Source organism: Oryctolagus cuniculus, chromosome 13 (assembly GCF_964237555.1).
Source record: "Oryctolagus cuniculus chromosome 13, mOryCun1.1, whole genome shotgun sequence".
In the NCBI taxonomy this organism is placed as follows: Eukaryota; Metazoa; Chordata; class Mammalia; order Lagomorpha; family Leporidae; genus Oryctolagus; species Oryctolagus cuniculus.
The window spans coordinates 72,179,286-72,202,702 of record NC_091444.1 but is presented as its reverse complement, the minus strand read 5'-3'; the positions used below and the strand labels follow the sequence as shown (position 1 = coordinate 72,202,702).

Below are 23,417 nucleotides of genomic sequence, written 5' to 3'. Positions count from 1 at the left end.
AGAGCAAACCCAAGTTAGGAGGGAGAACAGTGGGTGCTCCTCGTGATTTCTAGAATCAAAGACAGTTCCTGGCCTGGAATGACTCTGTTAACCACGACAGTGACATATGTGAGTCAGAACCTTAAAGACAACTTTCACAAAAAGAATGTGTTTAACCTGATTCTCATAGGGTAAAGAAAGTCCAAGTGACAGATTTTTTTTTCATTTTGGGCAACAACGAATTGAAAGTAATCTCAGAAGTTACCACTTTGGGCCAGAGGCCAAAACATGCCGTGCAAAAAGGAGATATAATGTGAGCCTTAAAATGGATTATAAAGAGCCACAGAGAATAAAATTGGGATTTGAGTCTAAGAGTTGGTAACATATTACTGGATTTCCTAAGATGAATCGTCTGGCCAGTTCAGTAACAGCAACGCAGTGGTTTTAATGTAATGTTTAAAATTGCTCAGCTTTGGTATTGTAAGTAGCCTGATCACACAGTAAGACTCTAAGAGTAACTTGATTTTTCTGGTATTGTTCCGAAGTGCATTGTCTTTACCACAGCCACAGATACATGGGGCAGTTCAAAAGCTAATGTGATAATTCCTGGTCCATAGGTTTGATTCATAGGCAACCAATTATAAGAGCTTATTTGAACTTTGAAAATGTATGATTAACCAGATATGTTGATCTACTGTGGTCCACCATAAAATACACCACCTGGAAAAACAAACCAAAGCCAAATAAAACTATTTTTAAATGGCACTCTGTCCATTTGCAAACTTACTCAGCGTGGCAGGCCCTCGATTCCCTCATCTGCTGACAGTGAATCCACTGGAAATCTAAGATGATTTCATACTCTATTTATAAACAGAAAAAATCTGTCCGCTTAGAGACCCAAAGCTGTATTTTTAAAGAATTTCTTCTACTCTGCTCACACCTGTAGTCTCCAGGCAATATTGTGAAGTAGAAGTAATAATAAGTGCCAATATTTATTGAGAATGGAATGTGCTAGTTACTACATGCCTGGCACTGCACTGAGCGATATCACATTAAATCCCCACTAGAGTCTAGATTTATCTACATTTTACATGTGAGACACAGAGGTACCAAGATGAAGCAACCTGCCTGAAGTCACACAACTAATAGGTGATAGAACCAAGACTTGAACCCAGGCAGTCAGACTCCTGAGCCCCATTATCATGCTGCCTTTGACATCCTTTATAGACTTACCCTATAAAGATATTTTCCCAAGAAAGAGACATCAGTCATCTTGATGGGAGGTTGACTATGTTACCCACCCAATACATTTTAATCCTACCTGTACTTGTGAAATTGAAAGCTTATTTTCCAGTTCAAGAAAATTCAGCTGGGAGATTTCTGCTTCTGACCAAAATGGAATAACAGGACTGCATTTACCCTCCTATTTGTTGAAACAACCTAAAAAAGAAGAAGACAAAAAGGACAAATATATTTTTTAAAGGCATTAGATAAATTAATTTTTTTTCTTTTCTTTAATTTGTTTAAAATTTATTTTCATTTTATTTGAAAGAGAGAGGTCTTTCATCCACTGTTCACTTACCAAATACCTGCCATAGCCGGGCTAGGCTAGGCCAAAGTCAGGAGCCGAAAGCTCCGTTTGGGTCCCCCTTGTGAGTAGCAGGGACCTAATTACTCTAGCCTTCATCTGCTGCTTCCCAGGGTGCTCATGAGCAGGAAGTTGGAATGGGAAGTAGAAGCAGAGCTAGGACGAACCCAGGCACTCCCATAAGGGATACAGTCTCCTCAAGGGACTTCTTAATCACTGTGCCAAATCCTCACCCCAGAATAAGAATGTGTAGTGGCCAGCATAGTGGGGCAGTGGGTTAAGCTGCCACCTGTGACAATGGCATCTCATATAAGTGCCCGTTTGAGTCCTGGCTGCTCTGCGTCCAATCTAGCGCCCTGCTAATGCACCTGGGAGAGCAGTAGAAGATGGCCCAATTACTGGGGTCCCTGCCACTCACATGGGAGACTCAGATGGAGTTCTGGGCTCTTGGCTTTACTTGGGGCTGGGCCAGGCCATTGTGGTCATTTGAACCAGCAGATGGAATTATCTCTTTGTCTCCCACACCCCCTCTCCCTTTCAAATACATAAATTAGATCTTACAAAGAAAGAATACTTTGAAAAGAATACCAGGCACTAGGATGAGACAGTGAAGGACAGTAAGCCTTCAGAGGCAGAAAACAAATGAGGTGAGCTATGAACTGCCTCAGTTTACAGTCTTGAGAGGATTTGCAGGCAACGGCAAGGAGACAGAGGGTAATAGAAGGAAGAACCTGGTGGACTCTCTCAGTTGAGGAGACAATGATGACAGTCCAAGAAGATCAAGGTGGCTAGAATTCACAGAATACTAGATAGCTGAGCTATATGAAGTAACAATTCCAGAGATCTGCAGCAGGTCCCGCTTGAGAATGCAACTGAGTGCTGCTCAACGTATGCACGTGAAAAGTGTTACTTCTGAAAGCATTAGAGGTAACCATGGCCAAGGACCACACAAGGCTGAAGAGAGTACCTGTTCCCTTTTGCCAGACAGGAATACCCCAAGATTCACAGCACAAAGGGTGTTGTACATAGAAGGGCCATGCCTCAAAAATGGAAACAGAGGCCAGCATTGTGGCACAGTGGGTTAAGCTGCTGTGACACCAGCATCCCACGTGAGCATGTGTTGAGTCCTGGCTGCTCCACTTGCAATCCAGCTCCCTGCTAATGTTCCTGGGAGATAGCAGAAGATAGTCCTAATGCTTTGGCCCCTGACAACCACATGGGAGAGTCAATGGAGTTCCTGGCTCCTGACTTCGACCTGGCCCAGTTCCAGCTGATGCAGCCCTTTGGGGAGTGAACCAGTGGATGGAAATTCTCTGACTCTCCCCTCTATATTTGTAACTCTACCTTTCAAATAAATAATTCTTCTCTAAAAATGGGGATTAATAAACCATGCATTGATCAAGACCCTACTTCCTCTCTCCTGCTCTCTCTGTTGCTATGCCTTTCAAATAAATAAGTATATCTTTTTTTTTTTTTTTTTTGGACAAGCAGAGTGGACAGTGAGAGAGAGAGACAGAGAGAAAGGTCTTCCTTTGTCGTTGGTTCAACCTCCAATGGCCGGCGCACCGCGCTGATCCGATGGCAGGAGCCAGGTGCTTATCCTGGTCTCCCATGGGGTGCAGGGCCCAAGCACTTGGGCCATCCTCCACTGCACTCCCTGGCCACAGCAGAGAGCTGGCCTGGAAGAGGGGCAACCGGGACAGAATCCAGCACCCCGACCGGGACTAGAACCTGGTGTGCTGGTGCCGCAAGGCGGAGGATTAGCCTAGTGAGCCACGGCGCTGGCCCAGTAAATCACTTTTTAAAGAAAGAGATACTGGCACTGTGATTCTTGAAGGACTCAGAAGGATATGGAGACTATGTTAGAGAAAGCTGCTATTAACTTAGAGAATGTATGTGTCATCATGAACAGAGTGTAGGAATGTCATCATTTCAGATGCTTTTGGTGAGGTATCAGAAGAAACATTATTGTACACTGAAAGAAGGGTGATCCTTGTGAGAAAGTGGCAGAAAACTTGGCCAAACTGCTTCCTAATGTTTGGTGGAAGGTAGAATTTGTGCTTGATGAACTTGGATATTTAACTGGAAAGATTTCAAAGCAAAATGTGGAAAATTGGACTGTTTCCTGGTTGCTTAATTAAATGAGAGGAAAGATATATATATTGAGGAAGGACTTGTACAGTAAAAAGAACCAGAACATGATGATTTGAGAAATTCTCAACCTATCCAGAGAGTGTACTCTGGAGACAAGGCCAAGAGTGTGACTAGACCAACCTTTGCTGAAGAGGTTATGTGTGTGACTCAGGGATCCAAGCAAGCATCTCAGCAGAGGCCAGGAGTAGAGATGTATTTTTCAGGAAGGATATGTGGAGAATACGCTTGTGTAGTGATGTGGATCTCATGACATATACACAAGATCAACAGAATTTTTGAGACCATTATATCAGCAGAAACACTGATGGCTTGTGCTGGAGGGCACAGAGGTGGGCTGAAAGGATAGAGCCTGTTGGAATTTTAGGATTCCACAGGCAAGAGAGAGGCTGATAGAGCCACATATCTATACACATGTTCTACCCTTGAAGAAAAACAAAGAATGGTTCCAAATAAAACAGCAGGAGCAGAGGTCAGAGAAGCACCAGAGGAGGGTCCAATTTGGTCCCGTCAGGCCCTGAGAAATGGACTGGCTCAGTTATTACAGGTAATAGAGAGCAGATGAAGTCACAGAGAATTACTGTCAGGCCTTGAAAACTAATGGTTGTTTTGTTGCTGTGCTGCAGACCAATGATCCCTTTATTTCTTCAGTTTACCCTTTTTAGGAATGGAGATGTCTAGCATATGGATACTCACCATTGTCCTTTGGAAATAGATAACTTGTTTTCTGATCATATGTCACAAGTAAGCAGGAAGTTTTCCAGATGTGATCACACTTAGCGTCTCACCTATACCCAGATCAGATCAGATCGCTGGGTTGGGGAATGTCTGGCCCATTAGCAATATAAGTGGCCGTGAAATCATTTGGTCTGGCCCTGCCAAGGCAACCACAGGTGTGACTCGAGATTCAATAAATCTATAGCAGAATAATTTTTAAGTCGGTAATTTTTTATGGTCCATGAATGATGTTATATGTGTGCAAATAACCCTTGGCAGTCGAAAGGTTTCCCACCGCTGAGTGATGTTTGGAACTTTTTGAGTTGATGCTCTTCAGAGAGAGCATGGCCATGCTGATGCCTTAATTTTGAACTTACAGTCTCCAGAACTGTGAGAGAGAAAAATTCTATTGCTTTAGATCACCAATTTGCCAGGATTTTCTTAAAGTATGCCTAAGAAATAGATTAATCAAAAAGAAATAGTGGCTCTAATAATGGTAGACAAAGTAGGTTTCAGGGCAAAGAGTATTGCCAGGGATAAAGAGATTCATTTGATGATGATAAAGGGGTGATGTCATCAATTAGTCCAGAGGACACAGCAACTGTAAACTTTTAAGGATCTAATAACAGGGGCCAGCACTGTGGTGTAGTAGGCTAAACCTTAGCGTGCAGTGCCAGCATCCCATATGGGTGCCGGTTCATGTCCTAGGTGTTCCTCTTCCATCCAGCTCTCTTCTAATGGCTTGGGAAAGCAGTAGAAGATGGGCCAAGTGTTTGGGCCCCTGCTCTTGTGTGGGAGACCCAGCGGAAGCTTTTGCAGTCATATCGACCCAGCTCCAGCCATTGCAGCCAGCAGATGGAAGATCTCTCTCTCTCTGTCACTCCCTCTGTCTATAATTCTACCTCTCAAATAAATAAATAAATCTTTTTGAAAAAAGAATCTAATAACAGAGATTCATAATACATGAAGTAAAAACTGATACCAGAGATAGGCAAATCCACAATAGTCAGAGATTTTAACATTCATTGCAAAATAGAACAAATGTATGGGAAATCATTAAGGATATAAAAGATTTGAGCAACTTGACCCAATTTGACCTACTTGACATTTAGGGAACATTATACCAATAGCAGAATACATACTCTTTTCAAATGCATGTAGAACAGTCAACAAAATAAACCATACTTTGTAAAACAAGCCAAAATGGATCTGAAAGTATCTAAGTGATACAAAGTAGGCAAATAAACAAACTAATTTAATTAGGAATCAATAACAAGAAATCTCAAAATATTTGAAACTACAATAATACATTTGAAAATAATCAATGGGTCAAATAAATTTGATAGAAAAAAAGTATTTAGCTTTATAGAAGTGCAGCATATCAGAATGTGATGCCAATTCCCCTAAAGCAATATTTGGAAGCCTTAAGGCACTCACCCTGCTGGGTTGCAAACAAATGTCCCAAATCAATGACTTCAGCTTCCACATAAAGGATCTACAGAAAGAAGAGCTAATTAAATACAAAATATGTGGAAGAAAGGAAATAATAAAGATCACAGTGGAATAGGAAACAGAAAAAGCAACAGAAAATTAATGAAACCAAATGCTGGTACTTTGAGAAGATCAATAAAATTGCTAAACCTCTAGCTAGACTGATTGGGAAGGAGAAAACAATTTATTAACATCAGAAATGAAAAATATGACATCATCAGAGATTTTGCAGATATTAAAAGAATTGTGAATATTATGAACAACTTTTTGCTAATAAATCTGACAACTTAAATCATGGTATCAACAAATGTTTTCTATAAAGAACCAGATACTTTAGGTTTTGAAGCCTACACGTGGCCTATGTCACATTTTTTTTTCAACTTTTAAAATTGTGAACAGGCTCACTTGGCTAATCCTCCACCTGCTGCGCCAGCACCCCAGGTTCTATTCCCGATTGGGGCACCGGATTCTGTCCCAGTTGCTCCTCTTCCAGGCCAGCTCTCTGCTGTGGCCCGGGAAAGCAGTGGAGGATGGCCCAAGTGCTTGGGCCCTGCACCCGCATAGGAAACTAGGAGGCAGCACCTGACTCCTGGCTTTGGATAGGCACAGTGTGCCAGCCATAGCGACCATTTGGGGGGTGAACCAACGAAAGGAAGACCTTTCTCTGTCTCTCTCTCTCACTGTCTAACTCAGCCTGTCAAAAAAACTTTTAAAAAAATGTAAACAAACGTTTTTAGGGGTGGGAATTTGACATAGCACTTAAGATGCCTGCATTCCATATCAGTGTGCCTAGGTTTAAGTCCTAGCTCCACTGCTGATTCCAGTTTCCTGCTCATGTGCAGCTAGGGCGGCGGCAGATGACAGCTCAAGTAATTGAGTCCCTGCCACCCATTTGGGAGACTTGGATTGAGCTCCTGGATTCTGGCTTTGGTCTGTCCAATCCCATCCATTGCAGGCCTTTAGAGAGTGAAACAGCAGACAGGAGCACTTTCTCTCCCTCTCTCCCTCTTTCAATCTCTCCCTCTCTCCCTTCCTCATCTCTATCTCTACCTCTATCTCTCTCAAGTGAATGAATAAAATAACCATTCTTAGCTTGCCCTGACTCAAATGACATGGACATCCCATGAAAAATGAATTTTCATAACCCACTAAACAAGAAATAGATAAGTTGAATGTGAATGGCCTATACTTAATAAGAAATTATATTTGAAACTTCTTACCAAGAACACTCCAGATCAGAGCACTGCACTGGTAAATGTATCTAATATTTAAGAAATAAATAGCAATCCTATATAATCTTCTAAAAACAAGATTGTGAGAGTAGTCTCACAGGTACAAATTTACCAGATCCTACATTTTAGATGTATGTGGTTTTTCTTTTTTTAAACAGGCAGAGTGGACAGTGAGAGAGAGAGAGAGAGAGAGAGACAGGTCTTCCTTTGCTGTTGGTTCACCCTCCAATGGCCGCCACAGTCAGTGCATTGCTGCCTGCGCACCGCGCTGATCCAAAGGCAGGAGCCAGGCGCTTATCCTGGTCTCCCATAGGGTGCAGGGCCCAAGCACTTGGGCCATCCTCCACTGCACTCCCTGGCCACAGCAGAGAGCTGGCCTGGAAGAGGGGCAACCAGGACAGAATCCAGCGCCTAGAACCTGGTGTGCCGGCACCGCTAGGCGGAGGATTAGCCTATTGAGCCACGATGCCGGCAGATGTATGTGTTTTATTGAATGCCAGTTATATCTTAGTAACCTGAGAGAAAGAGGAGGCAGAAGAAAGCTTCCTTAGGGCATCCAAAGAAGAGTCAGCAGGGCCAGCACTGTGGCCAAGCTGGTAAAGCCTCTCCATGCAACACTAGCATCCCATATGGGTGGCGGTTCATGTCCTGGCTGCTCTACTTCTGATCCAGTTCTCTGCTAATGCCTGGGGAAAGCAGCAGAAGAGACCCAAGTGTTTGTGCCCATGTGGGAGACCAGGATGAAGTTTATGGCTCTTGGCTTCATCCTGGCCCAGCCTGGCCACTGCAGCTATTTGGGGAGTGAACCAGCAGATGGAAGATCTCTCTCTCTCTCTCTCTCTCTCTCTCTCTCTCTTATTATCCCCCCTCTCCTCCCCCTCCCCCTTCCCTCCCTCTCTCTCTCTACCTCCCTCTCTCCTTCTCTCTCCCTCTCTCTCTGACATTCAAATCAATAAAATAAATTTAAAAATTTTTAAGAGTCAGTGTGTAAAAGTTAGTTTTGCACACTTCTTGGAAATCTAGCTTCAGACTATTAAATCAGCCTTACCAAGTGAAATGAATTTTGCATGAATGACATGGCCTCTATGGTGATGAATGTTCACCCTTGGAGGCAACTGGTGAAGGGTAGTTGGGGTGGAGGAGTGGGGCTGCACCTCAGGTGATATGAAGTCACCTGTACAGGGGTGTTGGCTTCACTATAGCTCCCCTGGTGGATAGGAGGTCCATGTGCAGCACTGGGGAGACCACCCAGCTTGCTGTCCTTTTGCTGTGGCTGGCTGATCCCTGGGCTGCACACATATTCATGCCACAGGCAAATGACACACTGACTTTATGTGGCAGCTGAGCTAAGAGTGTCCTTGGTGCTGAGTGTCCAGGGTGCAAGGCAGGTGCCCTGTTCCCTCGCTGCAAAGTCCACCACTGATGATGCTACTGTGTTCCTCATCAGGCCTTTTTCTATCCACTTTCAGACTCCAGTGTGCTCATGGAACTCTTGCTCTTCTGTGTGTTTTTCTTTTTAGATATAAACATCCTTAAACTGAACTGCATTATTCTGTAACTTAATCTTTTTATCACTAAGCATGCCTTGTAATTCTGTCAGTTTTAGAACACCTAGCTTATTCTTTCTAACTACTCCATAGATTTTTCTACAATAGCCATAGCACAGTTTATTTAGCCATTACCTTATTTGTGGGCAGTTAGGTTGTTTCTGTTGCAGGCAGTGTGATGATGGATGTCGTGTCTGTGCCTTCTTGTGCACGTGGGAAAGGTGGATTCCCTAGAAGCAGTGTAAGCTAACCTTTAATCCTACACCTCTGAGTAATATCATTTTACCCCATGTCCCTATATAAATATCATTCTATACCCATTTCTGTTCTCAAAACTAATGCATACAGACCTTTCTCATAGAAAGTTTCTGTGCCTGCAAACTGCTGAGATAAATGCTTATCGATCTGTGAGTAAAGCGGGGAAGTGAAACATTTTTCTTAGATCCCTGTTCTCTTATTTTGGCCTTAACATTTCTATAGCTCAAGATCCACCCCAGATTGTTACCGTACTTTTGATGTCTCTTGCTCATAACTATATATGCAGTTTGTTTCATTTCCTTATTTTCACTGTGTGTTTTAGAACTGGACAGGGCTGGATTCAAATGTACTTGAATTCTCGGAGCCTCAATTTTCTTATCTGAAAAAAGGATATAAGAATTAATTACTCCCTTATGGTGTTTGGGAGAATGAAACAGACAGTGTATATAAAGTGCTAAGCATAATAGTGAAAACAGTGTATGTACAAAGAAATTAGTGGGTATTATGGATTAAATGTTAAAACACTATAATATAAATTGCACCCAAATCTATTAGAGTGTTACAATGTTTTGAATATTGAGGATATTTTTAGTAATAGCAGTTTCTCAATCTAGCTTTGTCATTCATGGTCTGTCTTTTCAAGGAGCTTACTATTTGTCCACCTCCACAGAATTACACATACCCTTTTTAGCCTGACAAGTGTGTTAAATGCCATTAGAGTTGGGTCTAAGTTTGGTAAGCTCTTAGTAATCTCAAGGATGCAAAAGACCTTAAAAGATTTATCTGTCCCAACCACTCATTCCCAAAGTGCACAGACTTTGTCTAACACTTTATTTCTTAGGACTGCTAATTCAACTGCATAAGTGGTGGAAATATCCTTAATTTCCAGAGTTGTATTACTTAATTTTCTTCTATCTGCAAAGTCATTCAGGTGATTAATTTTCAATTATTCCCAGCATAACTTGGAAGACCTGAAAAAAGCTCTTTTCAGTGACTCAACATGTTCAATTTATTGGGCACTTTGCTCCAACCACTCTGTGCTCTGAGTATTGGTGATAGAGATGTACAGAAGGTGACCAGTTCCTGCCCTTGTGGGATTTACAGCGCAGCGTGAGAGACAAACAGTGATGAAGTAGAGTTGAGTTGAGGTCTGGATTTATGAGACACAAGCATTTCGCTGGTTCTAATGAGGCTGATATTGACCATGTGCTCCAGGAATTCCTAAACCGAGAGGCAGATCTGTCACAATCACGGGCTTCCTACCTTTGGCATTGTATAAATATGCAGTAAATAAGCAAACGTTGTTATACACTGCACAGCACTGCTAGAGCTACCTCTAGTTTAAGCATTTTTTCCGAAAAATTTTGATCACAAAGGTACTCTACAAATATACCATTTCTTTCTTGCTTAAAAATTCATACATGCACACACATACACATGCATGTATGCGTGCACATACATACACATATATAACTAAAAAGGAAAAATTTATAGCTTTCAGTGGGGAAGGGATTTAAATACTGAAACCTTTAATTTGTACCAATAATTCATATACAGCTATATGGGGTGAAAAAGGTTAATGATAGAATTTTTTTAAGTATGTTCCATTGACTATAAATGGCAGATCTGACAGTTAAAATGAAAATTGTTCCAGAAGAAACTTTAGTCAAACTAATTATTTGAGACGTTGTAAGGATGTATAATTATATTCTTCACCTTTTAAAAAAAGTTTTATTACAAATGTGCTTTTAAAGAACAAGTAGAGAAATAAAAGCCGTAATTGTTCTTAATTATAGCTAACTGTAATTGCACTCAATTGCAATATGCTGAATATCACCAATGGCTAAAGAAATCCTGGCATACAGACAGTGCGCCCACATTCATGAGATGTGGTATAGTTTTATGAATATTCTGTTATCTATAATTTAGCTCTTTTACTGTTGATTCCATTTACATTGGTTTTTTTATTTTTTATTTTTTTAGTGATTATAAGGATATAATTGTCATCTGTGAATGTGCTGGAGGTTGTGGATTTCATCTGGGGTTGTTTCAAAATTCCCATTGCCACAAAAAAAGACGCGTTGGGGATTGTTAAATAAGAGATTTGGACAGAACCCACCATGGTTGAATACACTGAATACACAGATTTGAATGTTCAGAGGTAATAATGAATAACCACATTTAATTTATCCAGCGGGGTCCAAGAAGCAACCTGGAAAATCTGAAGGCTCTAAAATAGCCTTGGCTACCCCTCAGCGGACAGCTCTCAGAGTACTGTTATTTCAGATGTGTAAAATTGTCCCATCAATGGGAGAATTATCTCCTTTCTCTGCCCTTCCTGGTCAGGACTCAAATCAAGTTGTGTTCCTGCCCATACAGCTGATGCTGTGCCTGCCTATAGTCAGAAGGACTGGGCCTCAGTCCCTGAGCTGACCATCCCTTTACTCTGCAAAATGAGATCTGCTCAGTGCCATTCTGCACCTTGTCAAACACTGACTACATTTTTTAAAGGAAGTAAGTATGAGGCGGGTGTTAGACCTACGTGTTAAGATGCACGGGTTTCATATTGGAGTGCTTGGGTGCAATTCCTGGCTCCAGGTCCTGACTCCAGCTTCCTGCCAGCACAGACCCTGGAGACAGCTGTGATGGCTAAAGTAATTGAGTCCCTGCCACCCACGTGGGAGACCTGGATTCAGTTCTTGGCTCCGGGCTCTCATCCTGGTCCCAGCCCTAGTGTTGCAGACATTAGGGGAATAAAACAGTAAATGGGAGTGCTTTCTGCCCCCAGCTCTTCATCTCCCTCCCTTTCAAATAAATAAATACATTTTTTAAATAAGCAAATGCATTATGGGAGAAAAGATGTGAGTTCTTTAGCTTCAGGAGAGAGGAACATTTTCTTAGGTGTTTAGAACCCTTGTTCCAAAAAGTGTAAAAAAAAAAGAAATACAGACCAAAGAAATATCCTCCAAATGATATCAGGACATCCTTTATTTCTTTTCGATTTCCATGGATGGGTGCCAAGAGCTTTCAGTCCTGTAGGCAGAATCAGCCATGACACAATTCTGCTGCATCTTTTTAAGAGAGAGAGAAAACAACAGCAACAACGACTTTTCATGTAGCCCTATTCCCTAACTGCAGATTGGAAGGCAGATCCAGGTAGAGGGAAGCCCACTGAGGGACTCTCTTTTTGACAGGGGCCACCACAGCTACACTACCTTCCAGTATAGTTGTATCTGAACTTTTCTTTGGAACATCCAATGGATGCAAGCAGGACCAACCATGCTCAATTCCAGTGAGTGTTTCTCAAACCCTTACAACACCTGGCTGGAGAAAGTAATAGGACTATGAGCTCATCTGAAATATACCAGAGCCCAGGAGCTGGTGGGACCCTTCTCTTGGTGTTTTTCATGAAATCACTTCATCCCAGATAGAGTCTGACAGTGTCTCTCAGAGGCCTGCTTCTTCTTTTTTCTCTTTACTCCCTCTCCTAGAGTCTCCCATGTATCTTCTGCCCTCTGCAGCCTTCATGCAGGTCAGTTTTCACCCTGGGAAAATGCACAAGGAATACTGTGGACTCCCCTTTCACAGCAGTAACGCTTGCCTTTTAGGTTCTTGGGAAGGAAATCATCCCTATCGGTCATGACTTTGGCATTGGTTATTGTGCTAATGAATTCTGTCTGAATTTGTGTCACCAAAGACTCCAGCACCCCTCCTCCCCAGAGGATGCAAAGAATCTGCTACTTGTCACTCTGCATTCATTTGTATCAGTGTTTATGACTATGTCTTCCCAGCTACATGGCCAACCTCGTAAAGGAGGGAATCCATGTTTATTTAGTTCCCTATTTAATCTCCAACACATAGAGGCTGGCACATAGTAGGAGTTGTAGAAATATTTGTTGAACAAATTAATAAATGTTAATGAATTCAGTACCGATACTTGTTGGTTGATGGATTAGGCCATTAGTCAAACATTACAATGCAAGCTGGTATTTGCAAATCCCTCTTTGATCCAGAAATTACCCAGAGTAGGGATGATTTTCTCTAATTAAGAGGACTTATTGGTGATATTATGTCCCTGGGAACTAATAGAGAAAAATTGGGCATTACTACAAAATGGGCATCCTTTTAAACTGATTTATCCTAGAAAAATTTTATTTTTGATTCATATTTCTTTGTAGTTTCCCCCTCAAGAAGCTCAGTTAAGAATTGCAGTACAGCTTACAGCACAGTAATCCATGATATTAAGTGCAGAGTTATTTTTATAAACTCATCCTCTGCCCTTTGCAGAGCATATTATTTGAAGGAAAAGACCTCTTTTTATTTATTTTAGAGATATCATTTTGTTAACAGATCTTTAAAGAAACACATGTACACACTGCCTTACTTGTGTTGCTGTCTTTTCTTCATGCTCTGTGTTTGCTTTTCATCTCTGAGAGTGAAAGTTGGTAAGTGAAACATAATGTACCATTTCTAGGCTCTGTGACTGTCTCCCAGCGCTGGGTACATTTGCCATCAATAAAGCCCAAAGAAGTGAGTTTGGATGTGCGTGAATTGTTAGTAATGGCTGATCCGGGCACTCGGAGGGCCGCATTATTTAACTGTGGTAGAATCATGGTGCATTAGGAGTGTGATGAATACACATGCCCAAGTGTGCATGGAGATCTTGTCCTCGTAATGCCACTGCAGTGTCAGGCAGGCCTCCTCTTAGCTGGAGTCCTGAGCAGAGTGTCACAATGACATTTTTGAAAGAAAAGCAAACAAAAGTCTTGACGCCATCTCAAAATGATGGAAGGGACAGCAGTGCCATCTTAACGGTGGCCACCTTTACAGATGAGTTATGACCAGATGGGCTCTTTTGCTGAGTGGATTAAGAGCAACCTTTGGCAGTTCAGTTTTCAAGGCACTTCGAGCATTAGAACATAGACAAAGGCACACATTTGTAGCTGTGTTCCGGGAAGATAACTAAAATAATATGAATAAATCCTAGTAAGGACCCAGAATAGGGCTCCTAAAATGAAACACTATCAGAAAGATAGTGGATCAGAGATTAGATTTGATTATTTTAATTGAAGCAACTCTTCTAATGTTTTAGCATGCATACCTGCCTACTGTTAGAAGCCTGTTGCTAGGTCCACACTCCCAATGGCCTAATTTACTAGGGGATGTGGTGGATGGAAGGTCAGTCTCAGAGCAGACTTGGGTCCCATCTGGAGATTCGTCAGGAAATCAAAATAACAAGTGCACTGAGTAATTTAAAGAGAAACTCTGCTTTATAAACTTTTTTTTTAATGGAGAGGTATAGAACGATTAGTCCCTATGAACACAGGCCAGGCAGAAGGAAGTTGGAGTAGTGACTGGCATGAAGCTAAGCTAAAGGCAGAAGCACTACGGTGAGCATGGCTGGCTACCCTTGCATCGATGTCTACATAGGAGTGCACTGGGGAGGCTGGTCTCTGTAGTCCTATGAAACAGATCTTGTTGAGCTCTACCATATTCTAAGTGATCGGTGAGTTTCTCTAAGGATCTTGTCTCCCCTTTTAGCCTGCCAGCATTTTGAATGTTCAGATGCAGACTGCCTGATTTTTAATGAGGTTGCAGCAACATCTACCTAAAATTGGCTGCTTCATGAAGAGGGGGCTCGAAGAATGGCGTGTGAAAAGAGGGACATGCAATAGGGCAAAATATAGAAAGAGGCATAGGAAACCAGGGTGAAGATTGAAGGGGCTGTGTTGGAGGCCCTCACATTTTCCCTCAGTCACCCTATCAGAGAGCTGTTTTAGGAACACCCTATGTAAAAATAAAAGCCCCATGATACCCCTGCCTTGACTGCCTATCTCCCTCTAACTTGCTTCACTCTTCTTCACCGCATAAGCTGTGTCAGGTAGTGAAATGCATTTACTTGCTTATTTTGTTGTCTTTCTCTCCCTTCTAGAATGCAAAGTTTCTAATAGTGGGACCTTTTTTCTGGTTGATTCCCTGTGATAGCACAGACCCCAGAGTGAAAGGATGAGTATAAAGCATACAAGCACACTTCAAAAAGTCCATGGAAAATAGAACTAAAAGATAAGATGATTGGGGGCGGCACCGTGTGCAGTAGGTTAATCCTTTGCCTGTGGCACCAGCGTCCCTTATGGGCGCCGATTCTAGTTCTGGCTACTCCTCTTCCCCAGCTCTCTGCTGTGGCCAGGGAAAGCGGTAGAAGATGGCCCAAGTGCTTGGACCTCTGCAACCATGTGGGAGACTGGGAAGAAGCACCTGGCTCCTGGCTTCAGATCGGCGCAGCTCCGGCCGTTGCAGCCATTTGGAGAGTGAACCAATGCACGGAAGACCTTTCTGTCTCTCCTTCTCACTGTCTATAACTCTACCTCTCAAATAAATAAATAAATAAAATCTTTTAAAAAAAAGATAAGATTATTTCTGGTCAAAAATATTTTGAATTCAGCCATAGTTTTCTCATAATATGCACTTTCCTGAACTTTTCGAAAAGACTTCGTATGCATGGGTTTCGATTTTTTTTTTTTGGACAGGCAGAGTTAGACAGTGAGAGAGAGAGACAGAGAGAAAAGTCTTCCTTTTCCATTGGTTCATCCCCCAAAATGGCCGCTACGGCTGGTGCGCTGCGCCGATCCAAATCCAGGAGCCAGGTGCTTCCTCCTGGTCTCCCATGAGGGTGCAGGGCCCAAGCACTTGGGCCATCCTCCACTGCACTCCCGGGCCACAGCAGAGAGCTGGACTGGAAGAGGAGCAACGGAGACAGAATCTGGCACCCCAACCAGGTCTAGAACCCGGGGTGCTGGTGCCACAGGCGGAGGATTAGCCAAGTGAGCCACGGGGCGCCGACCTGGGTTTCAAATTTGTTTGTCCCAAAATAAACTTACCTTTCAATTCCATTGTCCACAAACTTTCTTTTGTTTTGTTAAGATTTATTTTACTTGTTTGAAAGGCAGAATTAGAGGGGCTAGAAAGAGAGATCTTCTCTCCTCTCCAAATGGCTACAATGGCCAGGGCTGGGCCAGGAGCTCTTTCGGGTCTCCCACGAGGGTGCAGGCCCAAGCACTTGGGTCTTCTTCCTCTGCTTTCCTAGGCACGTTAGCAGGGAACTGGATCAGGAGTGGAGCAACAAGAACTCAAAGTGGTACCTGTATGGGATGCCAACATTGCAACAACCCATTACACCACAACACCAGCCCCAATCCACAAACTTTCTGATGCACCCTCGTACTTTACACATTTGTGGCTTTATATACTGAGCTACAGTATGACATCATTATTAAAAGCATGGGCATGGCAGGCTGAATGCTGGGGCTCATTTGAAATCACAACTGTCATTAGCTGTGTGGACTTAGGAAGTTACTTAACATTTGTGTTAAATAACTCAGTGTCATCTCAGTCATGGTTTAATAATAATAATTTCTTCATGCAGTTTTTATAAGGATTATGGAAATGGCCTAGAAAAGTGGTTGATGTTAGTTAAGGCCCCAGTCCATGAGTGTGTGTGTCAGTGCATAATGCTAGCCTTTACCATGTAAGAATAATTGCTTGTATTTACATACAGACACGTACACACACACACACATATTTTGATGAAGGGGTAAAGTGAGAGAGAAGAAATAAAGAAGGAGTAGAATAAAAAAGGGAGCTGAATGACTGGAGGGAAGATTGGTGTTTTTAGGCTTCCTTGAACAGAGAAGAACCTTTCATCTCTAAGGTGTTTGGTTATCTCAGCTAAGGTTCACCACACAGGTTGAGCAGCCCTAGCCTGAAAATCTGAAGCTTTCTGGACATCAGTATAACACCACCAGTGGAAAATTCCACACTGGACCTCATGTGAATGGTCACAGTCAAAACATGAGTCCACTGAAAATATTGTACAACATTACCTTCAGGCCATGTGTATATGGAACACATGGAACATACATGAATGTCGTGTTTAGATTTGGGTCCCATCCCCAAGAAATGGCATTATGTATATGCAATATTCCAAAATGTGGGAAAAAAACCTAAAATCTAAAACACTTTTGGTTCCATGCATTTCAGATAATAGATATTCAACTTGTATAAGAAAAAAAATTAACTGTCCTATGTTAATATGTGGGTTTATAATGATAACTTTAACTCACTTATTATCTATGTATTTTTGGTAAATGGATCCAACTTGAAAGACCTACATGGGGCTAGCATTGGGGCACCACAGTGAAGTGACAGTTCAAGGCTAGGTCCAAGCCAGCTCCCTGCTGATGCACCTGGGAATGCAGCAGATGATGGCCCAAGTGCTCGGCCCCTGCCATCCATGTAGGAGACATGGATGAAGTTCCAGCCTCCTGGCTTTGGCCTACCCCAGCCCCAACTGTTGCAGCCTCTTGGGAGTGAACCAATGGATATAAGATCTTTCTCCCTGTGTCTTTTCCTCTCTCTCTGTCACTCTGCCTTTCAAATAAACAAATAAGTCATTAAAAAAAAACCTACAATTTTCTTCAAACAGTTTACATCAAAAGAAAGAAGGGAGGAGAAGGGAGAAGGGAAGGGGAAAGAGAGAGAGAGAAAGAAGGGAAGATCTGTTCTGTTGTAATACACTCACCCTCAATTAAAAAATAAAACCTTTCTCCTTCTACAAAGAGAACATTAAATCATTTGCAGGACAGGCAATAAAATAAAATGTACTTTGCCATTAAAAATATAAGTATTTGTATTTTTTGAAGAATCAAAGTTTCCATTAGAGGAAAATATTTCCAGGTCTTGAAAATATTTATCATGCTGACACACAATTAGCATGGGGTCTCATGTCCTCTGTTTTATGGTTGTCAGCTAATTTTGGAACTGGCATGCTGCACAGAAATAGAAGGTATACTGTTGCTAAAACACTTCCTAAAAAAAGAACTGTTTGCAGGGTTCAGGAATGGGGAAGGGTAGGGGAAGAGGAAGAAGAGCGTTATTTCAGACAACTAATAAAAGTTGGCATCACTCCTTACTTACAGTGACAAATGTTCTGCACATTTAAAATTAGGGTTTTGTTTTAAGTAATGCTAAAAGTACAAACTGTGTAACACACATGGGACACTCACCTGCTATGGAAGGTATTTGTCTCTTGGTTTGTCACTTTGATAAAAATTGAATTTATAGCACAACTTTAGATTTGCAGAGAGCTTTCCTGTTTGCTCACCTTGATGATCACATCGGGAACCTTAGCTGGGAGGGCAGTGTTATCATTACACTCGGGGACCTAGAGACCACCAGCGGCCAAAGGCATCTCCCAGGGTCCAGGACCTCTTAGGGGCACGTGCTCTCCAACATCTCAGTCTTCTTCCTAGCTCCTGGGACAATTCTCTCTCTCAGAACATATGATTTCACTTTGTCATTTCTTTGTCATTATTTTCATTCAATTTTTAGCAGTTTGCTCTCTTCTTAAAATTGGATTATCATGGTAAAGATAATGAAGGAAAGGAAATTAGGGCAATTAAACTCCTAATACTGCTATAGCTACAACAAGCAATTTTGGAAAATGAATTTAAAAGACTGGAGCTACCTGTCTCTTGGTTCTGTTACACTCATATTTCTACTGAGAGTCAGGGTGTGCCAGGTACCACGTATTCAAAATTTTGACTAGGATGTGATATTTGACTTAGAGGAAATTTCTATAGTAAAAAACCAAAACCCACCCATCACTTTGTGCTTTATATGATCTCCTCTACTGGAGTGTAAACACTTGGCAAGACGGATCAGGATCTAAATTCATCTTGGTACCTTTCCTCATACCCAGAATTGTGTGTGCTGGACATATGTTAAGTGCTTAGTAAACTGGTTGAGGGATACTTAAATAGTTGGTAGTAGGATGGATTGAATTAAAGGATAAGTTTACATTGTTGCAAAATATTTGAAATCCATGTATAGATTTTCATAATACACATTTTTCCATGAACTTTTTAAGAACCATCACATTAGTTAATGAAGATGATTTATGCTAGTACAAATAATATACATTGCAATATATAAAAATACATAGTGCATAAGTTCCTTCAAATGGGTTATGGATAAGCAATATCTATAAGACATACAGCATATTAGGCTGAAATTATTTTCCTCAAGAGATTCTTTACAATAGTTATGGATACATGAAACTTAGATGATTTCTTAGCAATAATAAATGGATAAAAATGATCAAAGCCTGTTTCAAAACTCTAGTGTTTGCAGATCTCAAAAAGAGTGATTGGGAGCAGACATTTAACCTAGGAGTAAAGACATCTTTGTCCCACAACAAAGTACCTGGATTTATTTCTTGTTTCTAGTTCCTGACTTCAACTTCCTGCTAAGGCAGACCCTGGGAGGCAGCCATGATGGCTCAAGTAATTGGGTTCCTGTCACCTATGTGGGAGACCTGGATTGGGTTCCTGGCTCCTGGCTTTAGCCTGGCCCTATCTCAGCCATTGCAGGCACTTTGGAGAGTGAACCAGTGAATCAGAGTGTCTTCTGTGTGTCTTTGTCTCTTCTCCCTCCTTCTCCTTCCACCTGCTACTTCTTTCTCCTCTTCCTCCTCCTCCCTCTCTCTATCCCTCCCTCTCATATAAATGTTTGTGTTTTTGTTTTTTTTTTAACTGTGGTTGCTTGACAAGTCTTGGCTACACTGCCACTGTCAGAGTGGTTCTTTTGGACCAATATGCTCCACTCTGAAGATTTTCAATAATTACAGACATCAAATAATGGTTTTAATTCTAAAGTAAACTTTAAAGTTCATGATTGTGCATGCTAGTACTTAGTAAGTAATGAACATGACTTTTTCTCCAGGATCTTTTTCAGTAAAAAAAAAATAGTGCCAACACCTTTTCTTTAAATGTGTGAGTCTACTGAATAGAGTTCTACATTGTCTTTCATACGTAAATCCTCCTGTAATTCACCACTTGGAATTTCTATTTTTAAGATGACGAAGAACTTCAAGACTTGTGAAAACCATGTTTTCTCCCAGTACTTGTAGTTGTCTTGCCCATAGATCTAATTCAACTTCAAAAAACTGAAAAATTAAGAAAATTAAGCAACTTATCATTTTTAATCTTTTCAAAGTTATCCAACTTAGTTTTATTGGAAATAAGAACTTTTCCACTTGCTTATTTCATCAGTTTCACATCATGTTTTAGAAATAGAGGTCAGTTATGAACAGGTCTATCACTCTATTGTAGCGCCTTTCCATGAGGGTGGTTTTGTCCCCAGTGAACATTTGGCAATATCTGGTGACATTATTGGTAGTCCCAAGGGGAAGAAGGGAATGGTATGATGCCCTGGTTGAGAAAGCCTGCTCACCTGTGACTTCAATGGATTGGTTATAATATATGAGCAATACAGTTTTCTTAAAGATTTTATTTATTTATTTATTTATTTGAAAGAGTTACACAGAGAAAGGAGTGGCAGAGAAAGAGAGAGAGAGAGAGAGAGAGAGAGGGAGAGAGAGAGAGAGAGATCTTCCATCCACTGGTTCACTCCCTAATTGGCGGCAATGGCTGGAGCTGTGCTGGAGCTTCTTCTGGGTCTCTCACACAGGTGCAGGGGCCCAAGGCCTTGGGCCATCTTCTACTGCTTTCCCAGGCCATAGCAGAGAGCTGGACGGAAAGTGGAACAGCCAGGTCTCGAACCAGCACCCATATGGGATGCTGGTACTTCAGGCCAGGGCATTTTTTTTTTTTTTTTTTTTTGACAGGCAGAGTTAGCCAGTGAGAGAGAGAAACAGAGAACAAGGTCTTCCTTTTCCATTCGTTCAACCCCCCAAATGGCCGCTACGGCCGGTGCTGCACCAATCCGAAGCCAGGAGCCAGCTGCTTCCTCCTGGTCTCCCATGTGGGTGCAGGGCCCAAGCACTTGGGCCATCTTCCACTGCCTTCCCGGGCCACAGCAGAGAGCTGGACTGGAAGAGGAGCAACCGGAACTAGAACCTGGTGCCCATGCAGGATGCCGGCGCCACAGGCGGAGGATTAACCAAGTGAGCCACAGCGCCGGCTCCTAGGCCAGGGCATTAACCCGCTGTGCCACAGCACTGGCCCCAATATAGTTTTAAGGTTGCCAGGGTACTATTACTATTAAAAATACATGCTCTGGGAAGAAAAAATAAAAGAATTAAAAGATTAGTAACAGAGGTAGATAGTTGTGCCTTAATCCTGGGATGGTACTGTTACTGCAATGAAGCTTTAAATATGGATCTAACCCTCAAGGTCAGGAAGGTCAGAAAAGGTCATTGAATTATTCTTGATAAGCAGAACAAATGTTTATTGAGTACTAATATTTGTTGGTGTCATGTGACAAATGGTAACTAATAGGCATTTAAAATACAGATGGATACTTTAGCTGTGTTGCATTATTAAGAAAAACTAAAGAGAAGGGCCCTTTTTAGCTGGGATACTAATAATTCCAGATTCTGTTTGGAAAGGGAAGTTTATTACACAGGCTTTACATTTTTACAAGTCATGAGTATGTGTGAATCATTCAACAATAGAGTAGACGAGGCCATCCACTGTGGTTTTGTTGAAGGAATGGGAACTTTCTTCTCAAAGCCACTGTCTAAAGCAGTCAAAACTGAAGGTTTGGGGCTAGCACTGTGGCGTAGCAGGTAAAGCCACTGCCTGCAGTACCGACATCCCATATGGGTGCCGGTTCGAGCCCCAGCTGCTCCTCTTCCCATCCAGCTCTCTGCTATGGCCTGGGAAAGCAGTAGAAGATGGCCCAAGGCCTTGGGCCCCTGCACCTGCATGGGAAATCCAGAAGTTCCTGTCTCCTGGCTTCAGATCAGCGCAGCTCCAGCTGTTGTGACCAATTGGGGAGTGAACCAGTGGATGGAAGTCTCTCTCTCTCTGTAACTTTGACTTTCAAATAAGTAAATATATCTTTTAAAAAAAAAAGCTGAATGATTGCTATTATATGATTACTTTAAAGAGAGCATTTCTGTGGGAGCTAAACTTATACTACTGCTTCCTTAAAGTGACCAGTTTCTTTTCTTTTCTTTTCTTTTTTTTTTTTTTTTTTTTTTTTGGACAGGCAGAGTGGACAGTGAGAAAGAGAGACAGGTCTTCCTTTTCCGTTGGTTCACCCCACAATGGCCGCTGCGGCCAGCGCACCGTGTCCAATCCAAAGCCAGGAGCCAGGTGCTTCTCCTGGTCTACCCATGCAGGTGCAGGGCCCAAGCACCTGGGCCATCCTCCACTGCCCTCCCTGGCCACAGCAGAGAGCTGGACAGGAAGAGGAGCAACCGGGACAGAATCCGGCACCCCGACTGGGACTGGAACCCGGGGTGCCAGCGCTGCAGGTGGAGGATTAGCCTGTTGAGCCACAGCGTCGGCCAAAGTGACCAGTTTCTATCAGAGGCAGTAAATGCGAGAGAGGGCTAGAAGCTGGGAGGGCCAAAGAAGGTTCATGGGGGAGGAAGTCTTTTATTTGGATTGACAAGCTGAGTAAAGAAAATGTTAGGTTAAATCTGACACTCTTCACCAGGGTTGACAAATTAGCTTTAAGAAGCCCCTGAGCCTTCAGTAATTGTGCATCATGTTTTGCGTTTACATGTATATTGTCATTTTTTCTAAATGCGGTGTTCATATCTTTAATGAGCTTCCTATAGAGGCTATATGGCCCGAAGAAGATTATACACCATTATTCCTAAGAATTACACCTTTAATCCCTAGGTCTAAAGTTAGGCCCTCCTCTGCTATTAAAATATCTCAACATAAAACCTCAATCTCTTCCCTTTACTCTTTGCTCCTTTTATTTCCAAGAACACATCTCTGATTGAAAGACAAGATATGGCAATTAGGGGAAAGTTGGCTTGAAATTTGTCTCTGGTCATTTCTATAGACATGTTCTAAAGCCTTTAATTAGTGAGTCTTCTTTTGTGCTATTTGAATTATCATAGCATCGGTCTACAGCAGTACCAATTGGTAGGACATTATAACAAAGCAATGGAAAGCAGTGGTTTTCTGCTAAAGGAATCACGTTTTTGCTGTCCATGTTCCTTTGTAAACCTCAGGTGAGAGAGATCAACATGAAGGAACACCCCCCAAAACACTGTTCCTAGATGATTCTTAGAAAGAAAGCAATTCCTGGTACTTTGTTTAACTGGCAAGTATCTAAAAGGTGGCTTAGATTTTTTTCCTCTGAATGTTGTAAATTTTTAATTTTAATGTTTTAAGCTCAGTTACGTTCTACCACCAGAAAGCAGAGGCAGATAGTTTACATGGGTGTAAATTTCCTTGGAAAGTAACCATTGAAATGTCTATGAGAATTAATTAGAAAAATGATTAGTCAATTTTCAATTTCCAAACACCTGTGTGCACAGTCTTCTTCACACTTATGTTCCTGTATTACCTTGGGGCATTCTATTATGCAATTAGACAAATTTGTATAATTTATCAAAATAAGCTTGATCATACTTATATTCTTTTTTTCCTACAGAGAGACTGCCACAGAGTTAGCTGGAAGTCTACCAAG

At 41.9% G+C, this 23,417-nt stretch overlaps 1 protein-coding gene across 15 annotated transcripts in view; it reads left to right on the top strand.

The window, feature by feature from the left end:
* Nucleotides 1-23,417, top strand: part of CELF2 (CUGBP Elav-like family member 2) — a 931,997-nt gene that overhangs the window by 450,075 nt on the left and 458,505 nt on the right. For all 15 annotated transcript variants that reach the window (XM_051820872.2, XM_051820873.2, XM_070055758.1 and 12 more), the window contains one exon: nucleotides 23,382-23,417. Coding sequence is in view for 6 of the 15 variants with exons in the window: in XM_070055754.1 (XP_069911855.1) it covers nucleotides 23,382-23,417 (36 nt within the window). In the remaining 9 variants the exon portion in view is untranslated. The remainder of the gene's footprint in view (nucleotides 1-23,381) is intronic.